Raw genomic sequence first — 12,696 nt, forward strand, 5'->3', positions numbered from 1 at the left:
CAATGAATAATTCAAATATTGCAACCTTCAGAATTGAAAAAAATTAATTTACGCGTGTAGTTCCTCAAATTAAGTGCAATTATAGGTCGCCAATCACAAATTTGCTCTTTATCCCAGAGAACATTACTTAATGAGAAAGGGTGGATTTAGAAATGAGAGACAAAAACAATTGGCCACAAAATTCGGAGTTCAATGAAACGAGTTTTCATTCTCCTTCAAATAATGGAACTGCTGCTACATCCGTTCTGGTGTTCCAATCATAAAATCCCCAACAGCTCTTTCTTTTAGATCATCTTTCGGAAAAAATATACTCTTTTACTAGGACACTATGGCCAGGAAAAATTAGCATAATTAGATATTGACATGACTCAAACATTACCCGCTTCGGACCCCTTCTGTATTCGGAAAACCAACCCTCTATCCAATTACTACCTCAATATGAAAGGAGAAATTGCAAATCATGTTACTGCATTAATAGCAGTTTCATGCATATCATTCAACTAAATTCTGTTGTTTAATATCGCTGTGGTAAAATTAATCCAACATGGGAAGCCATATCCTGGTTCTACAACAAATTATATTGCTAATTGGTCTAAACGCACTATTTTGGGCTCTAGATCTCCATAAAGTTTTAAATTTAAATATATTTTCCACCCTTTGTTTCGGCAGTCACAAATTACAGGAAAGAACATTGGGAAAGACAAGGTAGAGAGAGGAAAAGAGTTTATTTTAGATGGAGTTAAGGCCAGTATTAAGAACACAGAGCTAAAGAACGAGGTATTGTAACTCATGGTATGGGGTTGAAAGACATATCATGTTATGCTAGCTAAGGTTTTCAAGTACAGCAGTGTGGAGTACTTGAGTCAATAAACAACCTACCCGAACCTGGTAGCATAATTCTTAAGTAAGTGAACCAGATGAGGAACAGCATTTGGCTATTGACGAGGGTCTGGGTGACTTAGTGCTCCACCTGATCTCCTAAGGCCGTGATTGTGACCTAACAGGAATAGAAGTGGCCCATGTGCCCAGATGAATGAATCTCACAATATGTAACAGTGTGTCGGTTCTCTCTTCGTGGATCAATCCAATGTCTAGGGTAACTGTGGTGATCTACTCGATGCCATTAGCAAATAGCATCAAATCGCCTTGATATTGCAAATATTGAAATCTGATTAAGGTAGCCTTAACAAAGCTTTGGGTGAATTGCACACTACATCAGTGGTTCCCTAACATTTAACATCTCACAGACGGTAAGTTTTAATAATGAATGTCCAATTCAAATGTTAGATCCATTAGACTTGGCAACATTTTATTATGGCATTGACTATAGTACCTTTGCTATCATGGAGCCAAATCTATGGCAGCTTATGCATATCCATCAGCACTTTTCTTCTAAGAACCTTTCCATTATTACTTCCATTTTAACCTCTTGAAGGTAGTAAAACCAGAAAAGTTCCAGGCCTTGCTCTACTGGCTAGAATATTCTATTCTAAAAGAATTCCATCAAAATGATTTTAAAAAACAACCCTGGAGTATCACTTGGAAAGAATTAAGACAAAACTGAAGGGGTTAAAATGTTATGGGCGTAATATTACAGTGGACTATGCAATGAGCTTCTGATCAGCAGGTGGTTTGATTCTTGGCGATTCCCCTCAGTTGTGTGATCTCTCAGGCACAAGGTCTTCCTGGGGAACCACAAGCTGCACAGGGAAAGGAACTGGCCCTCCTACCCAGTGTAAACTTCACACACAATCTAGGGCTTCGTGTTACAATAAGTCCACCTACACATACCAACCTTCAGGTTGATATAATGTTTTATCAATGTACATTTTACCAAATATAATTGAATGAAGCTCCATGGAGAAGCTACCATTGCAAATGAAAATTAAATTAAGATTTGGTGCAATAATTGGTCTGGTATCAACTGCCACAGCCATGGGTATGAGTGAAAGTCAACAAATTGGTTGCAATACTATGAAGTGGAAGGCAATGGGAAACTACCACATTATTCTCCCCTGAAGATGCAGCCCAGACATGATGGGATACCTCTCAGTAAAATCCTCCCGTGTGGACTACAGGGAGGGTAAATGCAAGATAGGGATTAGTCACCATAATAATAGAAGGGAAGCTTCCACGGGGAAGACAAAAGTACATAAGACAAATTAAGCACGTAAAAAATAGAGAAGCTATCTGGGGATGAGGGAATTAGCACAATAAAGAAGAATGGAAAGCTGCAGTAAGCCAACCTTATGATTGAAATACTGAAGCATTAAAAATACTCCCTCCTTTAGCATCAGCAGTGAAATAGCTTAAAATTCACAAATAATGATACTAACAATTAGTAACTAAACTATATTCTGTAGAGACAATGTGAACCAATGGCCTCAATTCCATCACTTCCAGGTGAAAATTTAGTGAGTTTTTAGAATCATGTCCAATCCCTTCCCTTATTATGCAATTTGATAAAAATTACAGCATAACAAGTAATAATTTCTAGCATTAATTTAACAATCGACCATTAATAATTTTGTCAACATCCATATGATAATTCTCTTCTTGATACCTACATAAATGCATCACTCCCTTACAACAAACAATGCAAACTTTTCTAATCGCAGAACTCAATGATGGTTTCAAGTTCCCATGCAATATTTTATCAAGTGCTCGGTTATAACAATTCTTCTGGCAGTTAAAGGCACCTTAGCAATACCATCAACCACAGTTATTAACCCAGAAGATCGGTTTGAGGGTTCACCCAATACTAGGCCAAACTGCATGTGTGAAATTAACATCAGGGTAGGGACGAATGCCCTCCCGTGCCAACTGTGGTATCCCAGGAATAACTGTTACCCAGCAAATGATACCACTTGGGTGAAGCTGACTAGGATTCCAAACCAGACTCTCTGGTCAGTAGCCCAGGACTATACCATGTCTCTCACCTAATGCATGAATAGGATTGAACTGGCTAACCTAGGACCATACTGTGATTGGCCAACTGATATTTAACTACGCCACCTCAGTTGGCCTTTTCAGTCATTTTCACCACAAGCTAGTTAAACAGAAAAATACATATCTGCATAAAATTCCCTTTAGAATGACATGAGTCACTATCCAGGCTAGACTTTTTACCAAGGTACCATGAATATTAAAATTATAACTAAAAATTTCACCCCTCTTGAAATTCCTCACAAAGACCCAGCCAAGCATCACCTTCAAAATATTATCGACAAAAATTATCATATAAGCTAAGAGAGCATAATGCTTCGCTCATAACTATTTCAAATTCTTACACAACACAATCACCAACATGAGAAATCAGGGGCAACAAACAAATGTACATGTTAAAAAAGCACTCTGTACTTCATTTATTCTAGCCACAAAAAAAAGCAATTTAAAATGGTAAGCTAATAAAAACTACACTTGATAACTTCAACCATAATTATAATCATTAACAAGCCAATGAATTACTCAATCACTGATGTGAAATCCACAAAATCAGAGGTCCACTGGTTCCTTTCACTGGCATACGTAAAAAAAATCACCTCACAGGCAAGTTATATCAAAGTGAGATGTAGATTTTTCCACCAAAAGAGTACACACAAATATTTGTTTCTGTACATAATTTTTAAGCTGGAAATGGGCAATCCTATATAATTACACTTCCAAATGTAAGCATCAAAAGTTGAACAATTTACTGAAGCTTTTTAGGATTTGGATAACTACTACTTTCCATTCACTAATAGGTGTAGTGCATGTTAGCACACAGGTATGTTTCATTCACATTTTCCACCAGTGTGTTCTGAAGCACACTTGAAAACATCTTGGACTTCCTTGTCTGCGCTGAAGTGCACCACGTGAGTGGAAAGCACCCTATATCTTCACATATACGAAAACAGTATAAAATAATTATGTCAAAGAAAAGACTTGCAGTTGGCTTAAATAAATGGGAGCATGCACGCAGCCCCAACACACCACCTCCTGTGCCGTTATTATACAGCCATTCAGAGTTAGAAGTTCACAACCAAAAGTGTCTAAAAATCTAAAAATGCACACGAATTCTCCAGTCTTTACATTGTGTGGCTGGGATGACAAAAGGATATCACGGCGAACACTCAAATTTATTAAATGATCACACAACACCAGGCCAACATTATCTGAGAAACTGCTTTACATTCAGGTATGCTTTTAAATAAACTTAATCCTTGCATTAATTACATTTTATTTTGTCCTTTAAATAGAGATTAAGATACAACCTTAAATTATTCAATACAAAAGAAATAACAGAAATGAGTGAGTCTACCTAAAATACTACAGTTGCTTAAATTACTCACTGTTGGCAGAATGAACTCAATTTGTCATCAGAACATCCATACAAAAATAAGAAAGAAAACATATCAGTCACAGGGTTTCATTCACATATCACGAAATAAACTCTCCATCACACCCTTAAGAGTAAACAGTAATTTTACACGGCGCAATTGGGGCATGGAAAGTACACTTCTCCAGCAGTCGTTGAATACATTATATATTCCTTGATTACAATGGTAAAATGAATTTTCGTAAGCAAAAAAGCAACTAATTTTGACCGGATTTAGCACATCTGTACAATTTGCAAAGAGAAAAAAATGGGATGCCTATTTAATAGATCCAATCCCAACCTCTGGAGCCATAAAGTCTTTGACATGAACATCACATATTCGCCGGTGAAGGGTAAGCTCCCTAACAGTAATTACTGTCAGAACATGTCAATCAAAACAAATCGCATTTGAACAATGCCCGGGCAAAATAGTCGATTCCTCACACAGGCAAGGCATTATGACCTACAGAGAAATCCGAGTAAAACTTATTGGTTTTGAAGTATTGTTCGTAGAATTAAGAGAGGTCTGAAAATAAAAAAATACAAGAGTTAGAGAATTAATCATATAAGCTAAGACATTTAAATGAGTTTTTAGCACTTAATATCATTAAAATTTTCAATAAAATTAAACTCACAGCTAGGAGCCGCAGATGTTTCAAAACGCTTCTGGAGTTGATCATACGTGAATTTCACAAAAGCATCATACTGCTCAGCCAACTTAAGTGTCAGCACACGATCATACTCCTCGCGGATGTGGCTCTCTCGTTCGATTAGCATTCTCTCGCATATCAGACCAACCTTAGGAGTGAATGAAACCGCCATTAATAAGATGTTAATTACTACATTAATGCATGCTATGGATCAGCGGTTTTCCTGACAATTTAAAAGTAGGTACTAATAATAATTTGAATAATACAAAATTAAAATAACCAGCTGAAATTCTTAATGTTAAATTGAAGATTTAAAATACGGGAATTCAGGCAAAGAGAAAATAGAATAACTCAAGCAGGGTTATTTTAAATGAAAAGTGATTCCTGCGTAATAATTTTTCTCATGAGAACAAAAACATGAGAGAAATCCGACATAAAACTTCTCCACAAAAATCTGAACACCTCTAATCGTCACAATATTTAAACAAAGTATAGTAAATAATAACCTGTCTAAAGGTGAACAAGGGTTTCTCCTTCGTAGTGGAAGGCGTAGTCGACAGAGTTGATATGCTGGTTGACGGTGACCAAGAAAGACCTTCCATTGGGTTAGGAGCCTCAATTTGATGTGTGGGTGATAATGATGTAGAATCGCTGCTAGTTCCTTCCGATTGTGGATAAAAATGCAATTGCTTTCGCCGATGAAGGCGTCTTATTTCTTCACGGATATTTGCAGCCATTTTTTCTGCAAAATCAATTTTACACCTTCAGTATTTCGAATATGTAATTCCAAATAAAACTTTTGACTTTGAAAATATATGCTTTCGCACTCCACCCACGGTGTCGGAAATAACACAACATTACATGAATATAAACTAATTTATTTACTTACCTGGCGTCAATTTGGGAGATACTTGGCCGAAAGGTGAAGGGTTAATTTCATGTTGCCTAGTTGGAGGCGTTTTAGGAGAAACACACATAGGAACACATCTCCTTCTTTTACTAGGCCTTCCATTGTGTACTGGATCAAAATCCAAGGTTCGTTTCAGAGTTGCACAGGCCATTGGTTCAGGTTGAACGAAGCTACCGTTACGAGAACAGTGAGTCGACTACGATAATATCACTGACATATGAAGGGAATATTAGGCGTCAAAGAATTAAAGGATCACTTTCGCGCTGAATAATTGCTTGCCAAATCCAAAAATATTCCGATGTTTACGGATTTCATCCGCGAATTCTGCCACCGCACTACACCCCAAATCAATATGGCTACCAAACCAATAGTATCGTACACAAGAATGGTCGAAGTTTAAACGGTTTAAATGCCCATCTAGTTCGAACTTTCGTCGGTAGGTAGCGCAGTAAAAAATATTTTTTTTAAGTTTCCCGGAATGTTAACACATTAATTTTCTACGCTTAACTCGATTACTCTATTTATTAGGATCAAAAATAATTATAACGGGAAAAAGTGATAATTTTTAGAAGAAATGGGGTAAAATCATCGCCGACATTCGTTAATATCCGTAGATTTTGTTGTGTTGGTGACCCTGAGAATGATTGTTGTTGTTTTAATAATTTCTCTTTGCATGCAATAAAGTTTGTTGAGAATATTGTAAAAAGTTAAGAATGCTTTATTAAGGCAGAGCTATCCCAGCTTTTGTTTATAGTCATCCTCAGTTATTTAACACTTATACGCCAACGGTTTTTTTTAACATTTCAATAGCATTCCAAATGTAATGTATCATGCTTGCCGCGTAAGTGAACAGCTGCAGTTACCATATGTGCAGAATTGAGTTGGGTGACTTCTTCAAGAATGTCATGTAAAGTAAATTGGGGAGGGAGGAAATTAGAGGTTTACCATGTATATCATGGTGACACTAGCAATTTCAAGTCATGTCCTTCGAGTTAAGACATGAATGGTGGTTTCATTTATTCGGCTCGTAACCATACAAATTATTTCTTTTTATTTTCCTTTCCTCTTGATGTGCGCACATATTTAGGAAATAATTTAATTGAAATTATTCATTAGTTGGGGTGAAATTAAACAATAACCGGCATAAAGCCCGAATTTCCGTCTAGCCAACCTTTCCACGATTCAAGGATTAGGTTAGAGAAATTCGTTACTGCTGATTCACGAGCGTCGCCTTAAAGTCGAAGAGTGAGAAAATGTATGTGAAAGATTCCACTGTCATGAATGAAACAAAAAAGAAAACGGTTGAAGGCGAGACAAATGTTCTGTAGTTAAAATGACTTTGTAGATGTCATGGAAAAGGATCACAATTTAATGATGGTGGTCATGGTGATTTCGCGCTTCAGAGAGATTTAGTAGTCAAAAGTGACAATGAAAACTGACTTGTAGCTACGGTTGAACTTAAGGGACTGGCACACGATGAATTTTGATTACTTGGCGAAGACAAGGGTAAGGACAGATGTCAAAATAGAACAATGAAAACCTTCCCCCTTTAGTGACTTCAGGTTGGGTGATCAACTGAGCGGATTCAGACATTGTGACGACTATGTAATAGGGAAAGCCCTTGAATTGTTAAAGTTTACTAATTGCTAATTAAATATATTTTTCTGGAAATATCTGGCACTTTGGATACGCTGAGATCTCAAAATAATGTCTCCTAGGTAGTGTTGTAATGAGAAATGCCAAACCTGTTTTATCAATCATGATTACAATGCAGTGAGGTTCATCATCTTTATCCTTTGAATGAACCAACTTTCCTACTTCTTCCTTACATAAAATTATGCGATCATAAAAAACTGGTTTTAGAAAAATGGAGGCTCTTTTTAACTTCCGATTTATATTTCAACCAGTAGCAACTTAAATCTGGAAGCATTATCATGACAATTCTTCAAGTACAGCTTGGGAAATTGGTCTCACGGCAATTAGTGATTAGCTTGATCTTGGATGAAAATTTTCGCCTTTAAATGGCTTTTTAATTCAGTAAATTCTGATAATTGTCCTGAGGGAACTTCCAATGACTTATTGATGAACAGTTTTATGCATTTGTTTGTGCATATATATGCGGAAAATCCCACGAAGTAATATTGAATAGATGGATGGCATAGGTGATCCAGACAAGAAAAACTGTACAGCACAATACAAAGGATATATAAGAATTTAAGTTTTTGTGTCACCACTATGTCAGTGAGTGGTATGAATGTCCAAATTGCTCTATGTTAGTACCACAACAATATAGACCTGCAAAATAAAATGTAATAAGGTTTTTTTAAAAAAGGCCGGGAGTAGATCAAGAATGGGAAAAAATTGTGGGTAGGAAGGAGGGGAAAGGGGGTATGAGCAAGAGGGGTTTATTCATTCAGGGGTTCATGGGGAAATTTTAAAATGTGATACATTTTATCCTGAGTAAAGATAAGACCGCAGACACCATATGTATGATCCTTCCAAATTTTTGAGTTGAAATGATGTGGCTGTGAGGAGAGGATAGGATGGAAACATTGGAACAGTTATACAAACATCTTGCTCTGAGGGAAAACATACATAGGAAGCAATGGGGATAGAGAAATGAGTAGGAGACTATGTGATTATAGATGTAGAAATGTAATGGAGTGATGAATTTACCAATATTTATTTATATATATACCCTGCAAGCCACCGCCAGGGTGTGTGACAGGGAATAAATATACACCAGAATAATTTTACCAGAGCATGGCCCTACTGTGGTCAAGCAAAGCTATTATGATCCCCTATCATTCATGGAAAAAATTACATTTTAAATCTATCTTCTACACTTAATATCTCTAATTTTACTAACATGATCTCTTCTACTGTATTACAATGGGGGTAATAAAAAATATAAATATGTATTTAATGGTAAATTGCAGATTGAAGCTCTTGCATAAATTGGAATGGCATCTCTTAAGCAGTGACACTGAAAATATATTATTACCCCCCATCATTCTATGGTAGGAGAGATCATGTTAATAAAATTAGAGAGATTAAGTGTAGAACAGATAGATTTAAAATGTCATTTTTGCCATGAATAATAGGGGATCAAATAACTTCGTTCGACTGCGGTAGGGTCATGTTTGGGTAAAATTATTCTAACGTGTATTCACCCCCTGACAAACACCTTAGTGGTGGCTTGCAATAAAATATAAAAATAAATAAAAAATAAAATATTAAAAAAAAAATTTGTCCTACAATACTCAGTTTTTTCTTGCCATAATCCTTAATCCCTTAACTATATTCTCCTACCTCCTTCCCATCATCTCATTTCTATCTCCCACGAGTATCATGCATTTCCTACTGAGCACGTTCCCAATCATTTCTTCTGATTGATAACACAAACCAAAACTAATTCCGGTGACTAATGTTGGTGTGTACTTATGGATTATCATTAGATTGGTCAGTATGCCTATTTCCAATTGTAATCATGTGCAAATTTGGGCAAATAAATATCTTGTTTAACCAAAGACTAGATACACGGTATAAGACACATCAAATTTAAAAAGTAATTACACGAAGTTGATTTGTGAAGTAATCACATTATACATGGAAACACAAACCCATCAAAATTCTCGCCTGCTCTATATTCTCTATCTTTCTTCCCAGCTTTCTATTCAGAATTGCTTTATCATATTACTCTTCTCGTAATGGCAACTAATCACTCTAAGACTATTGTTCTAGTAAACCTGTCTGCCCTTCCTACCACACAATCCTAACATATCTAAACTTCATTTCTCTTAATGATTTTTAAATTTACTACCCTAATGTCATTCTAAAATTCCATGGTCCTATCCTAACAGTTGCACCTTTCTTCTGAGTACTCCTGTCACTGCCTTTAATTCAGCAATGAAAGGATTTCATATGATGACAATTCAAGAGGCCTAGCTGCTAGGCAAAACGCCCTGCCTAGAAGGTCAAGTCCTTCAGTTACCAGGATTTATTATTACATGTGTCTACCATGATTTTCTAGGAGAAATAATTGAAGTAATTCATTGGCACTATCCTCTATAGTTTCACTATAAATGGGCAACGAACTGGGATCAAATGCCTTTGCAGTTGCCATGCTCGGGAACACAGTAACAGCCATACAAAAGGTCTGGCCGTCACCCTTGTGACATATCTGGTAATAGCAATGATCATTTCCCATGGCAGTATACCCCCAGGGTCATTGGAGCATACTGTTTTTTCCACCTAAAATCATGGGAGGCATTTTATACATTTTCTAATTACTTGTATCTATCAAATTTGCAAATGCCTTTAATAATTGATCTTTAGTTTACATTCCTGGACTAATGTTTTCTCATTTATTCTTCGACTTAAACTTAATCCAAGGATTTTGTATTGATGGTTTACATTAGAAGGAAACTTAATTCAATTCATACAGTCAATCAATATATATTTGGTACATTTTCAATTCCTTTGCATGCATTGACGTTGAAGGTTTTTAGGATGAGGATTCAATTTCCAAAGTAACCTAAAAAAGCACTTTTTCCTTCACGCGATATTTTGATGCATTTCACTTAAGTCAAGCAATTTTTTTGCCTACGTAAATGGTCACTACGTTATCACAGTAGGCAGAAAGAATTCAGAAACATGGGAAATGGGTGAAGCGAGTCATAGAGAGGGATGGATGGAGGGAATGAAGTCACAATTCCCATTCTTTTCATTTTTCCCTAACCACACCGGGTGCCATAAAATATACCTCTCATTGGCCATCACGGTTTATCTTCACAAGTATCTGATATAACATAATCACTGGATATGGTTTATTTACCCTTAGCAACATTACTGTTCCTGCTTGTTTTGATTTAGAATTTGAAAATACATTAAGTTTTACAAGCATTTCTCAAGAAAAATTGAGTCAGTGATGATGCTACTTTAAATGAAAATCTGACCAATATGAATTAATCAATTTCAAATCAGTAACACTGTAGAAAGCTAAGAGTGAAATACTAAATATATTTTATGCGGCATATGGTTATAAGGGTTAATTTTTTAAAAATATTGAAATTCCATAAAAACTAAATAGCCAATATAATATTTTTTCTTCTATGATATAAAGGTTTGGAAAGAATACAGTGGACAAATTTCAACTGAGTCAATTAACAGTCGAAAAATCACCCAAACACACTATCTTTACCTATCATTTACTTCTGTAGTTTGACATATTTTCCTACTGATCACAAATAAGTTTCATTCGGTAAGATGGAATTCATAAATGTGACCAGGAAATATACTAGACAATGAAAACTGAGAGACAGTGATTGCTGAAGGAATACTTTTTATACCCAAGTTTGTACTACCCCAAATCTCTCACCAGGTCAGTCCTATTCATGCCAAACTAGGACAAGATATGTAAATTGGAATTAGAATATCTTAGATGTGTTATCATTAACTCTTGACTGACGTTGCTGGCAAGCCATCAGTGAAGAAAATCAAATTTGATTTGTGCCCATTTTTCAAATAGTTTGAAGAAAAAGACAGAATTAACTACTCATACAACACTATTGACGACACTAATGTAATAATATCAACACAAACATATCCCAGCCTTGTGGAAAAATCTAAGTCTGTCACACTTGCAATAAACAAGTGGTGTACAGACAACCTTCTAGACTTAAATGTAAATAAAAGTAAAATAGTATACTTTACACGCAATAAGAATGTGTCAGATGATCTGCTGGTAAAAATCAATGACCTATCAATTGAGCGCGTGACAGAATGCAAATTTCTAGGTATTTCTCTAAGTACAAATATTTCTTGGGATACTCATGTAAAAGCCCTTCAACACAAGCTCAGTTCAACTTGCTACTTATTAAGACACCTGTATGAAACTACAAGTAAAACTGTACTACCCAATTTGTACAAGGTGGAAATTTATTCAAATATAACCTACAGTATAATATTATGGGGATCAGCTGCTATTTCTCAAACCATCTTTAAAATGCAAAAGAAAGCTGTTAGAATCATCACCAGGAAACCTCACAATGCTCCATCAAGGCCTATTTTCCGTGAATTAAATTTGCTACCACTCCCATGCATCTACATTATGTTTTTAATTCTATATATAAAAAATAACATCGGCAACTATTCTCTTAACTCTGCCTATCATCATCATTACACCAGAGGCAGGAACGACTTCCATTATGGGAATATAAGAACTGAAGCATTGAAATTAGGACCCAATGAAATGGGCATCAGATTATATAACAAACTACCCAAAAGTATCAAGGATACAAAGGGAACTGCTGCATTCAGGCATAAATTAAAAAGATATCTACAGCGCAATATGTTCTACTCGGTTGACAAATATCTCAACAATATTCCTGACCAGTAAGTTCATACTTCTAGTTTCTAGCAATGGTCATGGTCTGATTCATGTTGATGATCAATGATTTTTCTGAATTTGATATTGCATGTGCATGTTACAGCCAAGTTCATGGGTTTGTACCAAACATTTATGTAACTATGAGCATCATTTCTTTTATGTATCTTAACTGAGCCCGTGTCTTTGCTCCTCTTTGATGTGCCTTGTATCATGTACATACACCATCCACCTGGTATTTTTGTATTGTGATCTCTGGGCAAATAAAAAGTAATAATAATAATAATTGGTGACAATTGAAATTGCCGTGGAAGAGCTATCTAAGATGCTAATAAGTCTACATAGACCTAGACACAAATTCCCACTTTAGAAATACGTACCATGCAACCAA

General features: G+C 35.8%; 1 protein-coding gene across 1 annotated transcript; it reads right to left on the minus strand.

The window, feature by feature from the left end:
• Nucleotides 1–3,337: 3,337 nt before the first annotated feature.
• Nucleotides 3,338–6,292, minus strand: akirin. The gene is made up of 4 exons (XM_071599549.1): nt 5,897–6,292; nt 5,514–5,749; nt 4,993–5,155; nt 3,338–4,883 (listed from the first exon to the last, which is right to left on the minus strand). Exons 1-4 carry the CDS (start codon nt 6,066–6,068, stop codon nt 4,873–4,875), a joined length of 582 nt encoding a protein of 193 aa, XP_071455650.1. The 5' UTR covers nt 6,069–6,292; the 3' UTR covers nt 3,338–4,872.
• Between the last annotated feature and the right edge of the window lie 6,404 nt (nt 6,293–12,696).

Source organism: Hetaerina americana, unplaced genomic scaffold, assembly GCF_022747635.1.
Source record: "Hetaerina americana unplaced genomic scaffold, ioHetAmer1.1.p SCAF_11, whole genome shotgun sequence".
NCBI lineage: Eukaryota > Metazoa > Arthropoda > Insecta > Odonata > Calopterygidae > Hetaerina > Hetaerina americana.

Coding starts and splice junctions, on each gene's coding strand:
- akirin (XM_071599549.1), bottom strand. CDS start 6,068: ATGGCCTGTGCAACTCTGAAACGAACCTTGGATTTTGATCCAGTACAC. Junction 5,750..5,896: donor ATCTCCCAAATTGACGCCAG/GTAAGTAAATAA, acceptor TTGATTTTGCAG/AAAAAATGGCTGCAAATATC. Junction 5,156..5,513: donor CCTTGTTCACCTTTAGACAG/GTTATTATTTAC, acceptor TTCACTCCTAAG/GTTGGTCTGATATGCGAGAG.